Source organism: Pyxicephalus adspersus, chromosome 5, assembly GCF_032062135.1.
Source record: "Pyxicephalus adspersus chromosome 5, UCB_Pads_2.0, whole genome shotgun sequence".
NCBI classification, from domain to species: Eukaryota; Metazoa; Chordata; class Amphibia; order Anura; family Pyxicephalidae; genus Pyxicephalus; species Pyxicephalus adspersus.
In genome coordinates this window covers 1,758,684-1,783,663 of record NC_092862.1, presented here as the reverse complement: position 1 = coordinate 1,783,663, position 24,980 = coordinate 1,758,684, and the positions used below count along the sequence as shown (strand labels likewise).

The 24,980-nt window shown below is 38.9% G+C and overlaps 1 protein-coding gene and 1 long non-coding RNA gene across 2 annotated transcripts in view; one reads left to right on the top strand and one right to left on the bottom strand.

Moving 5' to 3' along the window:
- LOC140330431 (uncharacterized) overlaps positions 1-5,315 on the top strand; it is a 64,611-nt gene extending 59,296 nt beyond the window's left edge. The window contains exon 3 of the long non-coding RNA XR_011920744.1: positions 5,201-5,315. This is a non-coding gene — a long non-coding RNA (uncharacterized lncRNA). The remainder of the gene's footprint in view (positions 1-5,200) is intronic.
- Positions 5,316-8,080: 2,765 nt separating this feature from the next.
- LOC140331871 (NXPE family member 3-like) lies at positions 8,081-23,107 on the bottom strand. The gene is made up of 6 exons (XM_072413207.1): positions 23,045-23,107; positions 20,918-21,412; positions 15,202-15,422; positions 13,087-13,157; positions 10,302-10,508; positions 8,081-8,619 (listed from the first exon to the last, which is right to left on the bottom strand). The coding sequence occupies exons 1-6, from the start codon at positions 23,105-23,107 to the stop codon at positions 8,081-8,083; spliced, it is 1,596 nt and encodes a 531-aa protein (XP_072269308.1).
- Between the last annotated feature and the right edge of the window lie 1,873 nt (positions 23,108-24,980).

Here is a 24,980-nt window from a genome sequence, read left to right as displayed (position 1 = left end):
CCTCACTGAAACGGACCCCTCAATGACTGTCAGACATCTACCAATTGGAATTAGAATTGGATCTGACTCGGTATGATAAAAAGGAGCAGAAGGCAGCTGTATAGGTGGGCTGGCTGTGTTTTCAGGCGCTGAGACAATAGAGATATGGGAATCTGAACTGCAATTATCTCTATTGAGGATGTGTTTAGAGAATGTTGGATCACAATTTTCAGTATGTGGTTAATGCTGTGAAACAAAAAGAGAATCATAATAAACAACCTCCTACAGAGGAGAGGGCCATTGTGCATGTTAGAGCATTGATTTCAAGAGGAACATGGGGGGAGGTGGCACATTGGTCAGGATCCGAGTCAGATGAAAAAAACTAAGGTGCAAAAAAAGGAATTGAGAAGTGAGGGAGAGATTTGCTGGAATGACTGGAACTAATGGAGGTAGGAGACCAGTGCAGGGACAATCCATCTTCAAATCCACAGCACAGGTAATGGTGGTCTTCCTTTCTTTTTATTGCATTGGATTAGATCAGTGTTTCCCAATGAATATTTCTCCAGGAGGTTGCTGGGGATTCATTGAGCAGTTTACACCTCTCAGGTCAGTACAAGTGACCCCAATGATCTTTTTGGCTATCTGTAAGGGTGACATTCTTCCCACTGGCCAGCAGTGTAAGAGGAATTCTTCCCACTGACCACAACACTGATATACTGTGATCTGTGGGTAAAATAATTATGGAAGCAGTTCCCTGAAGATCTGAAAGTTATTTCAAGGGTCACACATGTTAAAAAGATGGAGAAGCTCTGGATCAGTGGCCCATTTTAATGAGACTCCTCCAGAATTGATGAATATGACTCCTATCGTACTTTGAATCCCGTCACCTAATATATGGCACTGTATTACAGGACTGGTTAGGGATTCCTATAGATGGAGGGTATGGGGTAATGACGTTATGGGTAGGGGCAGTTATGTGTATTTACCCCTTTAATCAGAGAATTACAGCCTGCATTGCACACAATATTAGGTGCTTTGGATGGGAGGCAGAGGAATGTGCAGGAAAGTGCTAAATTAATGGGTAAATTAGCGGAGATTGGGGAAGTACCAGAACATAAGCAAAGACCAATACAGAGGACAGAAAACCGGAATATCCTAAAGAGGTTTCAAATAACCACAAAAGAGTTGTTTCTGTTTAACAGTGGTGTTCCCAAAGTAGACTGTCCCAGATCCCTGCAAGACCAGAGGATCTCTGCCCTGGTCTGTGTCATCCACCTTGCGCTCCTCTCCAGCCAGGAACAACCCTGTTTAGAAAGTCATGTGACTCCCTGCGAGCTGCCCCTTTACCCCAGAGGGCCAGAATATTCCACAGAAGTGCTCCATCTGCTGGCAGAAGTGTGAACATCACCTAAGCTGCCTCTACTCTAGCACTCCCCCTGGTGGTGGAACAAGGAAGTTCTCCTAAGCTCTGCTTTCGGTCTACAGATCCTGACTCTTTGGTATACCAACCCCAGCTCTGTCTGACTGCTCCTGATTGCTGCCTGCCCTGACCTTTGGCTCATCTGACAACACCTCCATTTTCCGCTCCTGCACTAAGCGTCGGTCCTACCCAGTCAGCAGGTACCAGCCTTCGTGTACAGGGGGCACCATGTGGGCATTGCCTCCTAAAGACCATCACCCCTTGCAGGGTGTGTGGTGAATCCGGAGGCTGGTATCCTGGACTCTGTACACTTCTTTGCTAAGTAAACTGATCTGTTGATCTGTTTAAGCACAGTAATTAGCTGATGAATAAAGGGACAGGGACGATGGATAATTACAGCCAGCCAGACTCAAGAAGGTGTCAACTAGTGATATAGAGGAAATAACCCCTCCTTCACCTGCTCAGAGACGACCCATGTGGGGAAGCACAGGCAGCTTATGGTGGACATGGTGGCACTTGCTTAGATAACAGGGAAGTGGCCTACAGATAAACTTATTGCACAAACTGGAATCTGCCCAGAGAATTCTATTCACTATCCAGCAGACTGCTCACTGTTATTTATTGACCTGCTAACCCTTACCCAGGTTCAACTGACCTCCCAAATGGCATTGGTTTATATATCTGTCTTTATATCAAAAATTAAACCAATCAATATTTACCCAAACTGACACAAATTATATCTATGACATGATACTTGGTACCGGGAGGTGTGGGGATCAATGTGTGCAAACTAGAAATATTGGTAAGATTGATAATGTCAGAATTGTGATTATTTGTCTTTGAGCTGGGTAATACTTTGAGTTTTGTATTGTAAGTCATCAATGCAATCGGAGTACAAAATGCATTCTGATCATTTAAGTCCACTGCAAAGTTGGGTGTCCAATAATAAGTACCCATTGGATACTAGTGTAATATTTCTAAAAGATAAAAAAGTTTTAAAATTGCAAAAAAGTTAGAAGTGTATCTGCTTGGAGCAGCGGCACACTTAAGGGATATTTTGTATCCGCCTCTGATGTTGTCATACTATCTGTGAGATCCCATGGTGATCCATCTGACCGCGTCCTGCACCCTTTTTCCTAGCTGCAATGAAATACTTTACGTATGTCCCCCAATGCCTTCCAGCAACTATAGCATGGTGAGTGCAGTTGGTTTCCTGGGCTTACACTAGGAGGGGATCCTTAAAGGGCTATGTTAGCCCCAGCTGGTTGCTTGCTGGTTCTGTGACTTTGCCCCAGCTGTCTTTCCATTGTGTATTATATTAGATCTGTTGACCCTGACTCATGCCTGGACCTAGATAATACTTTACCTGCACTGACCATTGCCTGAACATAAACTATTCTTTGCCTGTCACCTGCTTTGACCTTCGCCTGGTCCTGTGCTCAGCCTACTGCCAGCTCTGCCCTCAGTTGGCTTTGGTCTTCTAACCAGCGGTGCTCCTGGACCTCACCTGTTGGACTCTATCTGTCTCTACACCTGAGCCTCTCTATTACTACTTCTCAGGTAGCCTCACCCACAAACTGACAACATCTTGCAGTGAGGAATAGATTGCCATTTAGGTTTACCAGCCCATCACCCCTTGCAAGATGCTTTGGTGAAGTCCAGGTGTTTAGACTCTAAATAATGACTCCCCTGCCATAGGTGGTGAGAATGGGGGGAGGGCAGTGTTGATCAGGCAAAAAATGGAGGTGGTTGATTGTAGAAAAAATATTTGGAAAAAAGAAATAGAAAACCTGCATATTCTTTGCATTCAGAGAAAGGCAAAAAAAAAGAGGACACAGGACCTGATTTAAAGTTCGCTAAGACTGGAGAAAATAGACTATTATGGGGAAGATCCAGCAAACCTGGAGTGAATCTGGTCCAGGATTGAAATGTTACCCCATGTTTGATCGTCTACCTAGCTTTACACCCATTGGCCAGTGTATGATCAGCATTATTGGATGGCCAGTACTTCTGTCCCTATGATCACTGTCTCAGTGCAAAGTTTAATTTTGTACAATAAAAATGATATTATACTGCACCATTGTGGACACGAGTTTCCCAATCTAAAGCCTTTTCATAATTCTGCCGTGTGAAAAAATAATAATAAGTAACAAATTAAGATCCCGCTTACATCAGAGCAGAGAGCAGGCTCTAGCAGAGAAATTCAGCCTTACTTCCTGTCCTAATGACAACCGTTTTACCAAACAGAAAGTGATAGAAGATTTGCAGAAGCAATACAGACATAGAAATAGAGAATTACGAGAGGTTGCAGCCTCCCCAAACTATACGCAGAGGCTGAGGTTAATTCCCACTATCCGTCTGATGAAATTTAAAAGGAAAAGCAAAATTCGATATAAGAAAAATGGCAAAATGTTGTGTGCTTTTTTATGTTTGTATTTTGTATAAGGTTTTCTTTTTTAGACAACACATACCATAACAACAACATAACACATTTCTTGCTTGGTGTTTGGTTGTTATTTGAGTGTTTACATTGAAACCCAAATTCCAAATTTAAAAATTGAAAGAGACCGTACAATGTTTGTCTTGTTGGGGTGATTCTATCGGCAATGGTGAGGAACAGTCTGTGATATATTTCTAATTTGAAGTTTATATTTAATGACAAGCTCCCTCAGTGTGTGCTTGGTGTGTCCAGTCCAAGCAGTTCTAAGGCATGACATTTTGGCAAATTGTTCATAAACAATAAAACAACCTTCCGATGCAAATACATTAGGCAATAAAACTGAGATAAAGAGTAGAGAATTGGGCTATAGAATGGGGGGTGGGGAGTCACATATGTGAAAATAGTCATAGATCTGAATTTTTATTGATCAGGATAGAAATTTTCCATCAAAGTTAACATTTTGATTGATTTCTGTTGGAATGTTGGAGCATGCTGTCATATACTTTATTAACTCATTGTGATCGGTTAAGAAAAATCATTACTAATAATTAGTTGTGGATTGTGTTTGTTAGTGCCATTGATTGATTTTCAATTAGGGGTTGACATTTCTGTCAAACAAGTTGACTAAATTGAAAATCAATGAAAGAAAAGTCCATACTTGTTTGGCTAGCTTTCAGAAGCCATTTCACAGACGCATTTAATGCAACTTGGCTGCACTTTGTTGTGGTAAATGAGGCACCCTACATTACAGGAGGTGCAGCTTTATGATCCAGTAATATAAAAGGTTCTTTTCTTCTTTGTGTGACACAAATTAATTAATTTGACTGAACAATCTGCAACTTTTAGGGTCATTGCAGACCTGTCATTGACTGCAGAGTTCTGCTGCAGGCTCAATCACAGACCCAACACAAGAACCACGGTGCGGTTTTCCGAAATTTACAAGTCCCTTATGGTTGTGCAGTTGCTTTTTTCCCTGCTGGAAGAGGAACTGCACGGAAGCCACAACTGTGTGCAAACATGTGATTACCGATTACCAATGGTGCAGTTTGCCACTCATGAGAACGTAGCAGCAATTTGCTCGGCACCTGGGAGATGCTATCCATGCATAGTTACATAGTTACATAGTAGGTTAGGTTGAAAAAAGACATAGGTCCATCAAGTTCAACCACTAGGGAAACAAACATATCCAAGATATAAAACCCTGTAAGACATGGTTGGTCCAGAGGAAGGCAAAAAAAAAACCCCCGGGTACAATTTGCTTCAACAGGGGAAAAAAAATCCCTTCCTGATTCCATGAGCCAATCGGATGTTCCCTGGATCAGCAGTCACTGTTATCTTTACTTTAAATCCTTAATCCCCAGTTATATTCTGTGCTTCTAGAAATCATCCAGCTTTTTCTTAAAGCAATCTATAGTAGTCGCTGAAACTACTTCCTGAGGGAGCCGATTCCACATTTTCACAGACCTTACAGTGAAGAATCCCTTCCTTATCCGGTGCCTAAACTTCTTTTCCTCCAGATGCAAAGAGCGCCCCCTTGTGCTTTGTAATGACCTTACAGTTCTTACAGAGTTCTCTATATGGACCGTTTATATATTTATACAGGGTGATCATATCCCCCCTTATACATCTCAAGGGAGAATAGATTCAGTTCAGCTAATCTCTCCTCATAGCGGAGCTCCTCCATTCCTTTTATTAGCTTAGTTGTCCTTCTCTGCACTCTCTCCAATCCCACAATGTCCTTTTTGTGAACTGGTGCCCAAAACTGGACTGCATATTCCAGATGTGGTGTGACCAATGCTTTGTACAGGGGCAGGATTATGTCTCCATCTCTGCAGTCTATTCCTCTTTTATTACAAGAAAGTACTTTACTAGCTTTAGATATTGCAGCGTGGCATTGCATGCTGTTATTAAGTCTATGATCTACCAGAACCCCCAGATCCTTTTCCATTTCTGACCCCCCAAATGTTTTCCCCCTAGACAGTATGAAGCATGCATGTTGTTAGCTCCCTAGTGCATAATTTTACATTTATCTATATTAAATGTCATTTGCCACTTGGCTGCCCAATCACACAGTACATCCAGGTCTGCTAGTAGATTATAGACATCCTGTATGGACTTAATTCCATTACATAGTTTGGTCTCATTTGTAAACACAGAAATTGTACTTTTAATCCCAAACTCTATATCATTTATGAAGATGTTACACAGTAAAGGTCCCAACACTGAACCCTGGGGTACACCACTAATACCCTCAGACCATTCAGAGTATGAATCATTAATTACAACTCTCTGGATGCGATCTTTAAGCCAGTTCTCAATCCATTTACAGATTGACTTTTCTAAACCTATTGACCCTAACTTGCATATTAACTGTCTGTGCTTTAGCAAGTCCAAGTACACTATATCACCTGCTACTCCACTGTCTACCTGTTTACTTACTTCCTCATAAAAAGAGAGTAAATTTGTTTGACAACTTCTGTCTTTTTTGAAGCCATGCTGACTATAACTTATAATATTATTTTCTAGCAGAAACTCTTCTATGTGGCTATTTATCAAACTCTCTAAGACCTTTCCAACTATGGACGTTAAACTAACAGGTCTGTAGTTACCTGGTAATGACTGTGCTCCCTTTTTGAAGATAGGACATCCATCAGTACCTTGCCAGTGACTAAAGAGTCTCTAAAAATTAGAAATAATGGCTTTGAAATAATTGAGCTCAGCTCTTTGAGGACACATGGATGTAATCCATCAGGTCCTGGTGCTTTGTCAACCCTAATTTTTCCCAGCTGTTTCTCAGTCATATCAATTCTGAGCCATTGTGACTTATTGTTATTATGAATTTTGACTTGACCTCTGCCATTTTCATTTGTGTACACAGAGCTAAAAAAAGTGTTTAGTAAATTTGCCTTATCTTTATCCCCAGTTACCAACCCAGCGACATCCTTTAAGGGGCCTACATGCTCAGATATGATCTTTTTGCTATTAATATATTTGACATTTTTTTGGGGGTTTGCCTTACTTTCCTTTGCAATCTGTCTTTCATTTTAAAGTTTTGCACATTTTATCTCCTTATTACATCTTTTGTTATATTCTTTATAGGTTTCAAATGATGAAGGTGATCCTTCATTTTTATATTTTTGAAATGCCCTTTTCTTGTTCCTTATGGCTTTTTTAACATCAGCTGTAAGCCATATAGGTTTTAATTTTAGCTTCTTATTACCCATTGGAATATATTTTTCAGTTTGCTTTTGTAGAGCAGACTTGAAACATTCCCATTTCTGTTCTGTGTTGTGGACAATATTGTCTCCCAGTCACAGAGAGCCGCCCTTAATAATGGAAAATTTGCTCTCCTAAAATTTAATGTTTTTATCTTTCTTGTTTTTGCTTCCTGTTTACAGCTTACAATAAATGAAATCATCTTATGGTCACTGCTACCCCGATTCTCTTTTACATGCACATTTGATATAAGCTCTGCATTGTTAGAAAGAACTAGGTCCAGCAGAGTATCATTTCTAGTTGGGGCTTCTATAAACTGTACCATAAAGTTATCTTCTATTAAATTCCCAAATTTCCTCCCTTTTGCTGTTCCTGTTGTACCATTACTCCAGTCAATGCCAGGGTAGCTGAAATCTCCCATTATTAAAACACTTCCAGCTTTTGCTGCTTTTTCTATCTGAGCTAGTACTTGATTTTCTATTTCTTCCTTAGCACTGGGGGGCCTATACCAGACTCCAATCATTAATTGTCTGTTATTCACCCCCACATTCAACTCCACCCATAAAGCCTCAACCTCATTGCTTGTTCCAGCCACAATTTCTTCTTTCACATTCACTTTTAGATCACTTCTCACATACAGACAGACACCACCACCCTTTCGTTTGACTCTGTCTTTACGAAAGAGAGTATACCCAGGAATATTGACAGCCCAGTCATCCGAAGAACAAAGCCAGAATTCAGCAATGCCAACTAAGTCATAATAGTTTTTCACTGCAAGTATTGAAGAGGCCTTTTTATTTTAAGGTTTGTTTCCTTGTTGTTGTCCCTGCAGTCCGAAGGAATTTTGCTGCTCATTATATTTTTTAATGGATGGGTGGTTGACTTCAGGGTTCATCATGACATGGCAGTTCATTTTATTTGCTTTTTGGGTTGCAATAAATCATGTCACCAGTGCAGTTCCAAATTCAACTACTAATTTCTTTTAGTACCATCAGCTAGCCCAAACCAGCAGTGAAGGTTCTGGCCTATGACATAGGGCAGATAAAGGACAGCATTAGGTCTACCATGTTCTGTACAATGATCCTGCTGGGGTGGATGTTCTTTGGCAGGTAGTGGCAGGAGGTCATCTGCCAGGCATCCACTATGGTAACAGGAAGTTCTGCAAACACATCTCTCATCAGTGTATCCAGCTGCCAAGACAACCAGTCGCTGCCAATTGGAGGCAAAAACCCTGTGTTCCCGGACTTAATTATAACTTTGGTCTGTGGACTACGCTCCAGCAACCGAATCACAGCGTTACGGATTCCCATTATCCTCTTTATATAAAAACTGGTTGGAAATAAAACAAAATGGGCCAGACAATTAATGACGACTACCAAGCCATCTTTTTCTCCTCCAATGTGATCCAGTTCATTGGCGATGTATCTTAGTTCCTGCAAGCGGGTGCGATTCATGGTAAGTGGTCTTTGGTGTGCCCGCCACTGCAAGAGGTAGCCATATTCTGAATCTGTGGCCAGAAGAGGGCCCGGGGCGTAGTTGACATGGAGGTCCACCTTCTGAAGAGCTGTAACCAATACCAATTGGAAACATGCTTTAATATATTACAAATGAATTATGTCAAAAAGATATACAATTACAGAAAACAGGTAAAAGCAACCAATGGATTGATAATGTCGCCCAGAAAACATTGAAGCTGAGCTGTAGTCGCCAACCTCACAAAGCATTGGTCAGACCTCATCTGGAATATGCAGTCCAGTTTTGGGCACCAGTTCACAAAAAGGACATTGTGGGATTGGAGAGAGTGCAGAGAAGGGCAACTAAACTAATAAAAAGGAATGGAGGAGCTCCGCTATGAGGAGAGATTAGCTGAACTGATTTATTTCCCTAGTGGTTGAACTTGATGGACTTATGTGTTTTTTCAACCTAACCTACTATGTAACTATGTAACTTAGATTTCCCCCTAAAAAAAGCCATCTACTGTGCCATCCAATACTGTACAAGTTTCCTAATTGTAATATTCTCTTTAGCTAAGGGTTGAAGCAACGTTTTTAATACACTGAATTAATAAAACTCTCCAAGGCTTGATAGGATACACTTGAGTGTTAGAAAACAAAGATGATGCACATATCAAACTTTCTATTCCGTTTTGGGTCAGGGAGTTGGGTTAGACCTATTTATCAGGTTTTTTTTTGCGTTTGGAATAACTCTGACTTCGGCCCTGATTTATTAATGATCCCCAAGGCTGGAGAGGATACAATTTTATCAGTGAAGCTGGGTGATCCAGCAAATCTGGAATGGATCTGGTCCGGGATTTAAAACATTTGCTAACAAATGGCAAATAACGTTGAAGAAATCCATTCCAGGTTTGTTGGATCACCCAGTTTCACTGATGAAAGTTCATCCTTGGGGAGCTTTAATAAATCAGGCTCATTATTTCTAAACTTCCGAGCAACACTCCCTAACTTCTAAAATCCAAACTAACATGTAAAAATTAGTTGAAAAAATGCCCTGAAGTCAGTAGGGGAAAAGTTTGTTTTAACAGCAGTTGAAGTCAAAATATTCCCTTTGCCCATTGACCATTACGATTAATAATAGCTTTGGTGGCTGGTAAAAACCATCATTAGTTTCAGTGGGAGGAATAATGCCCCATTATTGTTCCCATCATTGATATCATTCAGATTAGGAAACCCCCCAGCAGTGGTATTTAGCATTGGTATGGCACCATCGGGCAGGAGATGATTCCACCTTATAGTACTATATATATAATATACATGGTACTGCATGAGCACTTTGTGTTTCAGTTTCCTTCACCCACTGCTTCTTTGCGTACAACAGCTTCAACATACAATGAAAAGGCCCTACATGTGAAGACCTCCTATTGTTTGGGTGGGGCCACAGCAATTGGAGGTCCTGTGGAGACCTCTTCTTGTTGGGCAAGGCACCAGCATTTGGAGGTCCAAGGGGTAATTTGAGGGCCGCTGGCCTTGTGCATTAATATACTTTTTGGCAATTATGGAAAATATATATTATACAGTATTTGATTGCAATTTTCTCCTAGATCTGTTGGATAAAGATATCTGCTGTTACCCACAGACAAGAAGCTATCACTGATCCAGCCGCAATTCACCAAACTCCATATCCATACAGTTTGACCAATGAGTCAATTTGCAAAGGATTATAGGAAATTAGGTTACAATTATTTTCCTTTATGAACAAGATTATTTACTGTAACAATCAGGAACTCACAAGGAACAAAGTTCACCAGGTATTCCCACCATTGCCTCAGCGTTGAGTCCCCAAACATATACACGACTTTCCCCTTCAGACAGGATGCAATGTTATTAGGTGTGGGAAAGTTTCGGTTCCTGCAGACACGGGAGTGCCACTTGTCCTGGTAATAATACCCCGATGGGTCTGGATTTGGTAGGCCCGGTCTACAGATTCCTTTGTCATCTGAAACAATATCCCATCATCAATACAGTTGTATAATTATTATCATTGTAATGAATTAAAACTATCGTAGTGGATGGTAAAAACCCCATAATAGTTTCATATTATTTTCTGAAAGTGTTAAGATCTCCCTGGCCATAGCCATAATAGAACCAAAAATGAACAATCCATAATACGGTTCTTTGGCCCCACCAGAGTTTTGCAAACTCCAAAACACTACCCCAAAACCATATTTCATTATAGCCAATAGCACTGGTAACTAGTGATATGGTTCAGGTACAAAGCTACCATAGGTAAAAGGAGAATCCTCCATGTTTGAGGTTCACAATCAGGCCAATATTGTTTAATTTATTAGCACCCATAGTGCACTGCCTGGCCTAAGGTCAGGTGCCTTAAAAGAAAAATATTGGGGGCTATGTTATATGCCAACCCTGTCACTATCAATGGTTTAGTATTTGCTATATAATACTATACTGAGCTGTATTACATAAAATAACTATGGAGTGCAGTGTCATAGGCTACATATTCTTGTGTAACTCCTTTTCAGAGATCCAACTTTTTTTTTTTTAGCACTACCTTTTTGTGTGTATCTGCATATTTATTCCTACTCCCAGGTGCAGAGCAGCCAAAATACTGGTCTCTTCCAGTGCTGTAGCACTGTAAAGTTACCACACCATGTTCACCACTGAACGATATTTGTGGCGATTGCATCTCAGATTATTGCAGCATAAAACCCACCTTGTTCCTTTTATTTTGTGGACTAACCAAGCTGCCTATATACTGACCAGCCACTGAACAATATTTGTTGCTATTGTATCTCAGATAATATAGTAGTGTTTGTGTTCGAATTCGGGTTGTCCTTATATTCGACCTGAATATGGCTGTTTGAATTCGGATAGACCTGACCCGAAAAACACGGGATTCAACGGTAAAAATTGGGGAAAAAAATGTGTTTTGGGTAAAAAAAAAAATTAATTTTAAAGTAATTTATTGAGAGTGCGTGTTTTTTTAACTAACTTTTTTTTTTTTACAGGTTTTCCCACAATGACAATATGATTCCAGTGGCTGTGCAGCCGTGGGAATCCTCCTGTCATTGCGGAGTCTCCAGGGACTTGTCCCCATTAATCACCTGTAGTGCCCAGAGATTGTAGTGGAACTGCAGAAGTAATTTGCAGTTCAGTTTCCTATGTGATGTCACGTGGGAAACTGAACTGCAGATTACCTCTGCAGTTCTTCTACAATGGAGGGGCACTAAAAGTGATGAACGTGGACGGGAAAACAGGGCACTACAGGTGATGAATGGGGACAAGAGAAACTCTATCCAAGAATATATGATACAGCGCTGCAACAGCAATCTCTGTTGCTGCAATGTGCTTCTACTATGTATCCTTGGATTGAGTTTCTCTGTCTAAGAATACAGGGTACTACAGATGATGAATGGGGACAAGTCCCCATTCATTACCTTGTAGTGCCCAGAGATCATAGTGGAACTGCAGAGGTAATCTGCAGCTCAGCTCCATTGTGATGTCACGTGGGAAACTGAACTTCAGACCTTTGCAGTTCCACTACAATGTCCGGGCACTCACTACAGGTGATGAATAGGGACTTGTCCCCATTCATCATCTGTAGTGCCCTGTATTCTTGGATAGTGAAACTCTATCCAAGAATACATAGTAGAAGCACAGCGTGGCAACAGCAATTCCTGCTGCAGTGCTGCGCTGTACTATGTGTTGTTGGATAGAGAAACTCTATCCAACAACACATACAACTATTAAAGGGCTGCAAGAGCATTTTGATTGCTCTGCAGCCCTTAAAAGACCCTTAAAAAAACCAGAATTCTCACACCATTGACTTCAATTCGCTTAGAATTCGCTATTTGATCACCCGGAGAATGTCTCAGTATTCGATCGAATAGCTGTCAAATCAAATAGTGAGATATTTGACCAACACTAACTCCGAGGTTAATTGCATGATAAAACCTGCCTCATTCCAATTGTAAATTTTGGTCTAACCAAGCTGCCTTTATACTTTATACTACCAGCCACTGACCAATATTTGTGGCTATTGTCTCTTAAATAATGTCCTCTACTGTTTATTGCAAGGTTAAGCTCACATTATCTCTCCCTTTTATAGGGTATCCTAATCAAGTAATTACATACATCCGGCCACTGAACAATATTTGTGTCTTCTCTCTCTGAAAAAAATTATATATATATTTTTTGCTTTGAAAAGTTCTCTATGGTAGTTCTTAGCTCCAATATTAGCCATGAATCTGGCCAGAATAAAGTACAAAGATCCCTCTTCCCCCTCCCTCTATACACTTTGGTGAAATTTTCTCTTACTTTTAGGTTTTCATGCAGGATTCAATAGGCATCCCAAAAATCAAATCTGGGCAGAGACGCTTATCGCCCCCTTTTCTCCTTGCAATGCCAGTGCCAGAATTAGGATTCCACTGGTCTTATTCTCCCTGAGCAAGACAATACTGAGGATTCCTACCGGTTGAACAGGCTTCCATGTTGATATCATTCTATTTTCAGTATGTAGTTTGATATGTGTTGCGTGCTATGGTTTCTGATCTTACCGGTGATGTTCTTCTGGCCTAGAACAGTAAGGTTTTGCTTCTCTGATACAAGCATCTGATTAGTGACGGAACTGTCAAACAAGTAAGGAGACAAAGACCAGATGATCAAATAGAAGAATTATCTATAAAGGATTTAAAGTTTAAATTCTACAAAGAGTTAATATCATCTCCAGTTTTATTCCATTCATGTGTTCTAAAAGATTTCTTTTCATTGGTGGCTTTCCTTCTTTTACTCCCTACAAAATGTCAGGCACGCGCAGATTGAGCAGCCCGAAGCCTCTGGGGATACGTGACGTGAGTACCCAGGAGGCTCTGAGCTCCCATTCAGTCTTTACGGCCGCAGTGGTAAAGACAGATGGGGAGGAGTTTCACTTTTTTTTAAACTGATTTAGAGAAAAAAAATAGAAAATTTTTACTTTATATAAAAGGATTATCTATCCTATAGTAAACTTTTTGGGGATATGTCTGCATTAAAAAGTGTAATTAAAGCGGAACTAAACTCAAAATAAAAAAAAAAATACACAAAAACACACTTACCTTTAATCCTACAGATCCATCAAGAGGTTTATCTGTTTGGGTCCCGCGTCACCCCGCTATTCGTCTTTGACCTCAGACGTGCCAGGTGCCGACATCTTCTCTCTTCTTCCAGGTTCTTCTTCTTACATCACCCAATCTTGCACTGCGCAAGTGCAAGATAGGGTGATGTAGATGTGGATTGACGATCTCACTGTGCATGTGTGGCATTTTTTTTCTTCTAGTATAGAAAGGTCTGCTTCTGCGCATGTCTGAGATCAGGGCATGTGCAGAAGGAGCAGCCAGAGCCTCCTAGGATGCGTGACGTAGGTATCCTGGGAGGCTTTGCGCTCCCATTTTGTCTTGATCAACGGGCCAATAAAAACTGAAAGGGGAGGTGCCGCACCATTTCCTTGGGTGTTGTGATTAAAAAAAACAAAACAACTTTTACTTTGACCCCCCTAGTGGTAATTCCGAGTGTGATTGGGGGTGGATTTTACCTGGAAAAAGCGGTAGACCAAGAGTCTAATACAAAGAAATCTTTATATATTATATATATAAATATATTATATCTATATTATACATGCTACTGTTCAGTTATTTTACAGGTTTTAGTATTTTTTTTGAAAAAATTTGTGTTGTTTTAACTTCAAGTTTATTAATAAATGTATTAAATATTGTACATAGTTTGGTGACTTATGCCTAAGAATTATAGGCCTGCAATGTAAAATAAATTTCTATGCAAAAAAAGTAACGCTTTTTGCGTGAAAATACGGACAGAAATAGAAAGCTAGGGGTGTAATTAAAAGGGTTGTCTACCACTTTATTTAAAATAAAAATTTTGAGTTTAGGTCTACTTTAAAGAAAAGGGAATGTGACCGGGTGAAAAACATGTCCTCTGGTCTATGTCTCTTTTTTCGGACTGTGCTGCAGGCATCAATTTCTGAATTTGTTAATGTTTAACAAAGAGAATTAAATTTGTTGGTGAAGACAATGAAAATATTTTTTTTAATGTTTGTCTAAATTTGTTAAATAAATTGATATAACACAATACAAATTTTAGTTTTGTTTTTTTTTAGAAAGTGTCCCAACTTTTTTGAAAATGGGAGCTAATATTTTTTTTTCTACTTTGTGATTATTTCTTCATATTATGTTTTCTTACAAGCTGTCCAAGTATGTTTGGGAAATGTATTCCCTTCATTAGCTATAGAACATAGCAAGAGCGATGGAAACTACACACTGAAAAAGAAAGCGGTCCCTTTCTCTACTTATTGATCACCAGATAAATCAATCAGAGATGTTCCCTGTTTTTTTGTTTTTTAAATGAGCTTTCTGCAACTATTAGCTAAAAATAGAAAAACAACACTCAGCAACAGACAACTTTATGCAAATTCTGAGCACATAATTAACAATTGCATTTTGCCCCTCCATCATGCTATTAGATGAGGAAGCTGCTATGACACTCAGTGGGATGTCCAAGGTTTGGAATAATACAGATCTCTTGTTTAGGTGAAGAATAAAACTGAAGATGTCTGCAAAATGAAAATGTTACATTTATTTCACTTGCTTAATGAATTACAGACTCTGTAATTAGGAACTCACCTGTGTAGAAGCTCCTGCTCAGTAGAACTAAAATGTGCACTACGGTTCCCAGCAGCGTGCTCAAGGTATGAAGAGCAGGGAAAACCTTTTGGACGCACACAGAACCACTCCTCCCCTGTACCTGAATCAAGGTAAGTACACACATCCTGTCCAGGGGATCTAATGTTACATATAGCCTTGGCGATTTGTCCATTATGGTAGAAAAATCCGTAATAATAAACCTGAAGCATTATAAAGTTCAATGTCAATACAATATAATAAGCCAAATGTTCAATGCAAAATATATTAATTCTATAAATCCAATATATAACTATATCCAATAAATAAAAATGACATTTTATAATCTATCGATAGTTTCCCCCCACAAATGAAAAACATCAAGCGAGTATTGACTTTAGCTAAAAGCTACATTTGCTAATGAGATACTGTATATAAGTATAAACCAGGTCACTAAAATTTCATTTGTAAAATTAATTTTCAATCATTTTAAATAAAATCCAGTGATCCTGCCATGAAGTTTCTTGCCTAGGTACTTTTTGTATGGTGTGACAATGATTTGTCCCTGTCTTCCAATAGAGCTTCTGCATTGTCACCCCATTACACAATGGTCTTCCAATGGTGAATGAAATTGGATGTTACAAATCAAAGAATTTCATATTGGGAAATGCCATGCAGCCATCGCTTGAGAGCATGTAGAAAAAAGATTAGCAGTGCCAAGAACACAAACAAAAAAATGAAAAAACATGGCAATCGTTTCTTATACACACAGAGTGTTCACAGAGCAAACAACATTTCATTATTTTATGAATAATTAATGCTGTACGGATTGAGTAAAATGTAATTTATCCATGTTTGTTACATATGACTGCATAAGTTTATTTTAATACATAATTTACATACAGTATATTCTCAAGTAATAACTTGGTTTATATTAATAATATTAATAATATTTAACAGGATTTATATAGGGCCAACATATTACGCAGCGTTGTACATTAAATAGAGGTTGCAAATGACAAACGAATACAGACAGTGACACTGGAGGAGAGAACCCTGCCCCAAAGAGTTTACAATCTAGTAGGTGGGGGAATATACTCAGGTGACACCTAGTGACATGTCCTGGAACTGCATTAGTCCCTGGGCTGTCAAAGAGAAGTTGGTAACAAGGTGCCATCCACTGGTGGCCAAAATAATGTAAAAATCTATTTTAAGAGCAAGTGACCCATCATAACCAAAAGTAAAAAATACTTCAACCTGTGGAAAATGGGGGGCAGATAGGCAGAGAAAGCCTATATGAATTTAAATATTTTCCCCTTTTAATCTCCCTGGAGGTATGATTATTTTAGTAATTTTAATTGGCAAAGTCCCACCGCCCAGTGCATGCTGCCCGCACGCACACACGTTCCATGTCCGCCCAGCATTTGCATCCAGGATTTTTCTACCCTGACCTCGCATCACAGACGTGTGAACGTTAAAAACTCGAGGCCCTCAATTCAACCCTAAGTGTGGCCCCGAGCCACATTCAGGATAACCACCAAGGAGAAAAACACCATTTTAAAATTACATCCCATAGTTGTATTTACTCCCATTTCATTTATTGGAATTTCTGTTAATAGCAGTTTTGAATGTTACATAAACATATAAACATTTTTTCACAGACCTTACAGTGAAGAATCCCTTCCTTAACCGGAGATTAAACTTCTTATCCTCCAGATGCAAAGAGCGCCCCCTTGTGCTTTGTAATGATCTTAGTTGCCTTTTCTGCACTCTCTCCAATTTCACAATGTCCTTTTTGTAAACTGGTGCCCAAACCTGAACTGCATATCCCAGATGTGGTCTGACCAATGCTTTGTACAGGGGCAGGATTATGTCTCCATCTCTGCAGTCAATTCCTCTATTAATACAAGAAAGTACTTTACTAGCTTTAGATATTGCAGCTTGGCATTGCATGGTGGTATTAAGTCTATGATCTACCAGAACCCCCAGATCCGTCTCCATTTCTGATTCCCCAAATGTATTCCCCCTAGACAGTATGAAGCAGGCATGTTGTTGGCCCGCAAGTGCATAATTTTACATTTATCTATATTAAATGTCATTTGCCACTTGGCTGCCCAATCAAACAGTACATCCAGGTCTGCTTGTAGATTATAGACATCCTGTATGGATTTAATTCCATTACATAGTTTGGTGTCATCTGCAAACACAGAAATGGTACTTTTATCCCAAACTCTATATAATTTATGAAGATGTTAAACAGTAAAGGTCCCAACACTGAACCCTGGGGTACCCCACTAATATCCTTAGACCATTCAGAGTATGAATCAATAATTACGACTCTCTGGATGAGATCTGTAAACCAGTTCTCTATCCATTTACAGATTGACTTTTCTAAACCTATCAGCCCTAACTTGCATAATTACCATCTGTGGGTACAGTGTCAAATGCTTTAGCAAAGTCCAAGTACACTATATCAACTGCCATTCCACTGTCTACCTGTTTACTTACTTCCTCATAAAAATAGAGTAAATTTGTACTCCTCTATGTGATTTTTTTTATCACACTTTCTAGGATCTTTCCAACTATAGAAGTTACACTTACCAGTCTGTAGTTACCTGGTAATGACTTCGCTACCTTTTTGAAGATAGGAACCACATTGGCCTTACGCCAATCCATTGGTACCATGCCAGTGATTAATGAGTTTCTAAAAATTAGAAACAATGGCTTTGAAATAACCAAGCTCAGCTCTTTGAGGGCACGTGGATGTAATCTATGGGGTCCTGGTGCTTTGTCAACCTTAATTTTGTCCAACTGTTTCATATTAATTCTGAGCCATTGTGACTCATTTAAGGCAGTGACATTGCTGTTATGAATTTGGACTTTTATGAAATTATGGATTTTCCTTTGTGTACACAGAGCTAAAAAAAAGTGTTTTGTAAATCTGCCTTTTCTTTATCCCCATTTACCAACCCAGAGACATCCTTTAACCTCCAGCGATAACCACGAGTGTGACTGGGGGTAGAAAAAAGATGCTAGGAGTGGTAACCCCGAGTCACACTCGGGGTAGGTAAACCTATGGAAACAATAGTAGATAAAATGCTTCCCTGATCCACGGGCGTCCTCCATCGTCTTTCGCGCCTTCTTTCTTCCTCCGGCAGGCGTTCTCTGCACCCGATTAATCAGGAATTTCTAGTGATGTCGGTGCGTGCAGACGTTCCGTTCGGGGCGGGGAGGGAACTTCAAATCTATCTGTATTGTATTCAATACAAAATAAATGTATTGAATGCAATACAGTAGATTTATTTGTGTAAAAGCAGTACATACTTTATTTATAATTTTGACATGATCTTCTGTTTCAAACTTTATTATACTCATACTAATATATTATACTGTAAAATAAATTTTCATGAAAAACAATGTACTGCTTTTAGACATAAAAAAAACGGACAGAAATGAACCGCCCAAGAGGTTAAGGGGCCTACATGCTCTGATCTGATCTTTTTGCTGTTTATATTTTTTAATAAAAAAATTCCAGACTAAAAATAAACCAACTTGCAAACCCCCACAACACAACCCTTGGGTTGATTTGATGAACTGTTAGCAATATGAACAGAGACAATTTTGACCAAAACTAGTGCTAACTCTCATATCCTCCTTTGGCTTACAGTACCATCTGTATGCTGATGACACTCAAATCTATCTGTCCACCCCTGACCTGTCTCCCTCTGTCCTGGATTCCTGAAACTCAACCTGGATAAAGGGGAACTCATCATCATTCCCTATCAAATTCCAAATCCCCCCTGACATATATCTAACTGTTATAACACTGTTATTCCCCCCTCCCCTCAGGCACATTGTCTTGGTGTCACCTTTGATTCTGCCCTCTCATTTACCATCCAAATTCAGAACACTTACAGGTCCTGTCATTCCTCCAATGACCTACTAATGACTTCCTCACTCCAAGACTTTTCTAGAGCTGCCCCGACTCTCTGGAATGCTCTCCTCGTCCCATTCGGCTTGGTCTTACTTTCTGCTTATTAAAAAGAACACTAAAAACCCAACGCTTCCACCTCGCCTACCAGTATTCTTCTTTCTTTTAAACCCTCACTAGTTACCCACCTTTCCATATACCCCTCCTATTGTGTGATACTTCCTCCACCTCCTAGATTGTAAGCTCTTCAGGGCAGGGTCCTCTCCTCCCCCTGTGTCACTGTCTCTATCCGTCATTTGTAACCCCTATTTAATGTATAGCACTGCGTAATATGTTGGCGCTATATACCGGTAAATATTGTTTATTATTATTATTAATAACCTCCTCAACGTTTCACTGATGTCTGGATTTCTGTACCAAAAGCGGTACACTGTTTTTCATGAAATTTTTTGTTTTTTAAATTGTGGACCTGTAACTTACAGAAATATGTCCAAACAAGGGTCTAGTAGATATCATGAATATAATAAAGTTTGAAACATACAATCATGTAAAAAAAAGTTAACTTTAATAATAAAATTAAAATACTAATTAAAAATACGGAAAATGCAATAATTCTGTATACTGTATAGTAATATATTTTTCTAAAACACCTCCCTAGTGTGGTAAATTTTAAAACAGAGTCCAACGTCACATACCTATAGAAAAAAACACATAAATATATTTTGTATTATTTTGTATTGGATTGGATACAGGACTTTGTATTGAATCCAATTCAAAATATTTGAATTTCCCGCTGTGACCCCCATCGACGGGCGCACGCACCTACGTCATTAGGAATCGCCGAGGGACGCGAACGCTGAGTGTTCTAATTCTTTCCGTACTTCCATGCAAAAAGTGTTACATTTTTTGCATGGAAATGTATTTTAGATTGTAGGCTATATTTCTTAGGCGTAACTCACCGAAATATGTCAAAAATTTAATAAATTTAATAATAAACTTTAAAAAAAATTCATAAAACATTATTAAAAAAAAATTTAAAAAATAAAAATAGTGTAAAATGTAATGTAATGGTACAGTAGCTTATATAATATATATATAATACAAATATAAATATATATTATATAAAGATTTCTTTGTATTGGACCCAATACAGCTTTTTTGTATTGAATCCAATACAAAATTATTTGAATTTTCCGCCTCCCGCCCGCACCGACGCATGTAGCGACGTCACTGGGAAACCCGGGAGAAGACAGAAGAGAGAAGACGTCTCCGGAGGAGCTGCTGGGACAAGGTAAGTGGTTTTTTTCAGTTGTAATCCGATTGTCAAACAATGTTGTATGACAATCAAATTGCACTCTAATGCTTGTTTCTATTTTTAGCTACCCCGAACCTGGTACGGGGTAAACGATTGTAGCAAGTTTTCTTACCCCGAACCAGGCTCAGGGTAACCGCCTAATAATAATAATAATAATAATGCCTTTTCAATTTTAATAAAATCATTGTTTTAAAATTTTTGCTTTGTTTCTCCTTTGTTACCTACATAATATGTAATGTTGCCTCTATTAGTGTAACAGGGTGACAACGCAGGAGCACAACTGGGACACAGGTTGTCACTTATTTAAAATAAATGTCTGAACAATATTCCTTATGGCAGGAGCTCAAGATATTACAAATACATTTTAACAGATAAAGATAAATTTTGGAATTATATTAACATGGCAAAATTTAAGGATTTGGTTTACATTTAGGGTTCCAAGGAATGGATGGGTATTCCTTTTCAACACCCACCTGAAAATTATGATTATCTCTTTCTTTCTTCAGGATGGCCATGGCCTCACTGGAATGGAGGAGTGAGATAGAAATCTGACAAATCCCGGGCCATGGAAGGAGAAAGGTGGCGGTGTAACTTCCATTTCTGTGGTCGGTGATAGAGCCAGTTACCCCAGCTTTCAGCTCCAGAGAGTGCAGCTTGGCCTGAAAATAATCCCCTCCATAGGTTTTGGGGTGACCATAGTGGTCTCGGGCTCTAATGAAAACCTTTACACGCTCCCCCACATGGTATGTAGTATGTGGATCCAGCAATGTGACCTCTGTAGTGTTGGGGCTGGTGGATGACATGAAACTGGTGGGATTGGGAGGTTCTGGCCATTCTAGGAGTTTTACGAACTTTTGGAGCTCTGTAAACTTTGAGTCATGGGTCTTCTTTTGAGTTTGCAGTCTTCTAATTGTCTGAGAGTTCCTGTAAACCGGACTTTGCCATGTGCATGATGACCAGTAGACAACCTAGGAAAGGCAGAGATGATAGAACATTACACATCGGCTGTGTGCTATAGAAGCTGAAAATGGTTTTGCTCTGGTGTGATATTTTTAGTAAAATTTCACACCAGAGCAAAAAGAGAGCAGCATGGAAATTTGCGTTGACATTCTGCAGTAACTTGAGGTGGAGCTGAACCTTTTCCATAAAGTCATCACTTGGTGCCGAAACCCGGATCTTCCAGTATGATCCCGAAACCAAACCACAGTCACTGGAAACACCTTCATCACCAAGAATCAAAAAAGTCCAAAGTCACAGCCATGTCATCGTGTTTTGTGACATGAAGGCGTCATTTTGGCAGAATGGGTTCCAGAAGACACAACAGTGACCCAACATTATTATAAGGAAGACAAAGCTGAGAGAAAGAGTCAGGAAAAGACGGCAGAAATGTGGGAAATGGTTTCATTCTTCATCAGGACAATGCTCCTTCGCACACAGCACTTTCTGTTACCCACAAACACATTACTACGCTGGAACATCCTCCATATTCACCAGATTTGGCACCTTGGCACTTTTTTCTTTTTCTTAAATTGAAATTGGTGAATAAAGGAACACAAAAAATGGGTGCAGGAAAGAAAAAAACATCAAATATCAGAAACTGATCCGCTCCGCACCTTCCACCAGTGGGAAACAAGACGAGATCGGGGCTTCATTGTGAATAGAGAGAATATTGAAGAGGACAAACATTAGAATTGTCATACAAATAAATAAAAGTCAGCTATTATATCAGTCTCCTTATTTATTAGACAGACCTCATAAGTACAAAAAACTTGCTCCCAAAATATTTAGGACAAGACATTGCTATATGGATTACAGCTTCTAAATGATGGTTAAATAAAAAAAGCCAAATGTTCATCACACAATGTCTATAAACAATTTATTTCAACGCGTTTCCCCAGACAAGCTTGCTTCTTCAGGAAGAAAGGGGACTGTCCAATAAGAACATCAAGAAATCATACCGATATATTTAAATCAATAGTACAAAGTAATTATAAATAGGAAATACATGATCCCGGCCATTGATAATTTCTATGGTCACCTTAAGTACCCCAGGCCCCGGATAATGGAGTACACCAGATCAGAAAAGAGATGTCACTGCTGCCACAACCGCTTTGTATTACCATAGTAAAAAACAAACAAATGAAGTAATCCATTGAACCTATAAACTATGGAATTTGTGAAAGTCCAGCTGCTATTGATATTTTTTCCTTTTTATATTAATACAATTTTTCTCAGACATTTGTTGGTCTTCCCATTCCATTTGATGCATCTGTCTGCTGTACTGCATATTTACCACATAAAACAATATGCTTCCAAATGTTATATTTAACAGACCAAAAAGGTTTGAATACATTAGGAAATTCATTATTACAGTTTACTTCTACTTTAGGCGTTTACTTTGCTTGGAATGCAACTGTTCAGCTTTTGCAAATGGCACCAAAACTGCTTAATCAACTTGCTTAATTTGCTTTTCCTGATTCTTCATGTAGTATGCGTTAAACTTTAATGATGATTTGATGGAAACATTGTTTCTGCACTCCATTATACACTTGGTATGTCCCCAGACACATACAACACATACAGATATATACACAACATACCCCATTTATGATGAGAATGGTGAGGGTCCACACAAATAGGACACGGGCCCCGATCTGTACCATTGCTTCTGTCTATGGGAAGTACCTTATATTTCATTCTTCATATGGACAAAGTCCTCTGCTTGTCTTTTAATGTATTGATATGAATATGATATATGTTAAAGTCATAAAGTCATATAGTAATAAAGACAAGGATATATAACAAATGCCAATCGAATCCACTGTTGTTTATAGCTATATGTCATTGAAATCAGTCATTGGTAATACCTGTAAATCATTAAAAGCTTTGCGTCTTTTCAAATATCTGCATTTCACTGATATTTACTTGTAGGTGGTATGATGTGTCTAGTTTTGGTATTCTATGTATGCCGCTATTAATTGCTAATACTATATAATGGTCATTGAAAATATCTGGAATTGTATCTACTACATAATATCTACTCTTCATTGATATAGTTGGTAATATTCACCTTAGAATTAAATGAAAGCTCATGTGCATGTCCTCAAATCCCTCCAAAGTTCTTGTCCCACTTACTTTTCTGACCTTATAGAAAAACCTCACTCATACCCTCATCACACGCACGGCTCAAGACTTTTCTAGAGTTGCCCAGACTCTCTGGAATGGTCTTCCTCGTCCAATTAAGGTTGCTACTATTTGCTGGTCATTTAAAAGTGCCCCTAAAACCCAACGCTTCAACCTCACCTAACCGTTGTCTTCTGTCCCCTAAACCCTCACTACTCCCCACCATTCCATTATCCTGTTTAAAACCCGTTTAATAATAATAAAAATAATAAAATTTGCATATAATTCATATCTGCCGGTAATTAGTAATATCTCCTTTCCATTATCAATATCAGTTGGTAATCTTTATATGTTACTGATGATTGTCTGTCATTGGTAATATCTCTTGTTTAGAGCAGTTAAAGAAGGACCCTGAATGGGAAATTACAAACTGGAGGTGCTGTCAATCATTCCTTTTGTATGATGGGAGTGTAATATCTCACACTGACCATAGGAATACAGGACCACTGTACATCGATGCACTGCATTTTTGGGTTTCAAATTTAGGATTTCTTGCACAGGTATCCTGATGAGTCTGACGCTGTTGTTAGTTTTGATTAGATAGCAGGGTTGTATGAGGAAGAATGGCAAGAACACCGGGTATTCAGGGTAAAACAGGTCTGTGTGAAAGATAGAGAGGCGGAAGTATGAGGATTTACGTGCACTGAGGAACTAAACAAGGAAAAATTTAGTTTAATGTTTACATATGCTTTGAGGTCAAACCAAACCTCCACTGACCTCTGTAGCTGAAGGCACTGTGGAGAAATGCATTTCTCAATTCCACCGGGTCTTGTCACTTTTCTCTACCCACTAAACCAATGCACTTGCTCTGTGCTCAGTGAATGCCAGGGGTTGGCTCCTCTTCTGCTTCTCAAAACAACAAAGCTGCTCCACTTCTCAATGATGAAGGTGATGAAGGTGCTGCCATACATTGGATAAAGGAAAATGCAAACCACCAAAGGAGGCAAATATTTCCAATGCATGAAACAATAAACAACTTTTGTATCTTTAAAATAATCAAACTTTTAATTGCAACAATTTATTCTTCATAAAAACCATTAACATTTATGCTAAAACATGTGTCAACACATCAAAATCAATAAAGTATTTTTGATCCACCTAGAAAGGTTGCTTCATTTTTAAATTCTTTATCGTTTATATGTTTCTGTAGGTAAACACCATCTTTAAATTTTACTCAACGCGTTTCATCGATGTAATTCCTCTTCATCAGGAGTTTTAAAAAGAAAGAAACTATTTTTACTGGAACAACAATCTCATAGCTGAGTTCTGAATAGTTCAAATTGGGACACAGGAGATCCAAAGGCCAAATTTAAGAACTGTAAGGATAAGTAAGAAAGTTTATAAACATCATTA

Bases quoted from the DNA above. Each gene is read 5' to 3' on its own strand.
- LOC140331871 (XM_072413207.1), bottom strand. From the start codon at position 23,107: ATGGTACAGATCGGGGCCCGTGTCCTATTTGTGTGGACCCTCACCATT. The intron at 21,413-23,044 runs GTATGTTGTGTA...TGCCTTTCCTAG, and splicing joins CCATTCTCATCATAAATGGG to GTTGTCTACTGGTCATCATG. The intron at 10,509-13,086 runs GTAAGATCAGAA...ATATTGTTTCAG, and splicing joins AGGCCAGAAGAACATCACCG to ATGACAAAGGAATCTGTAGA.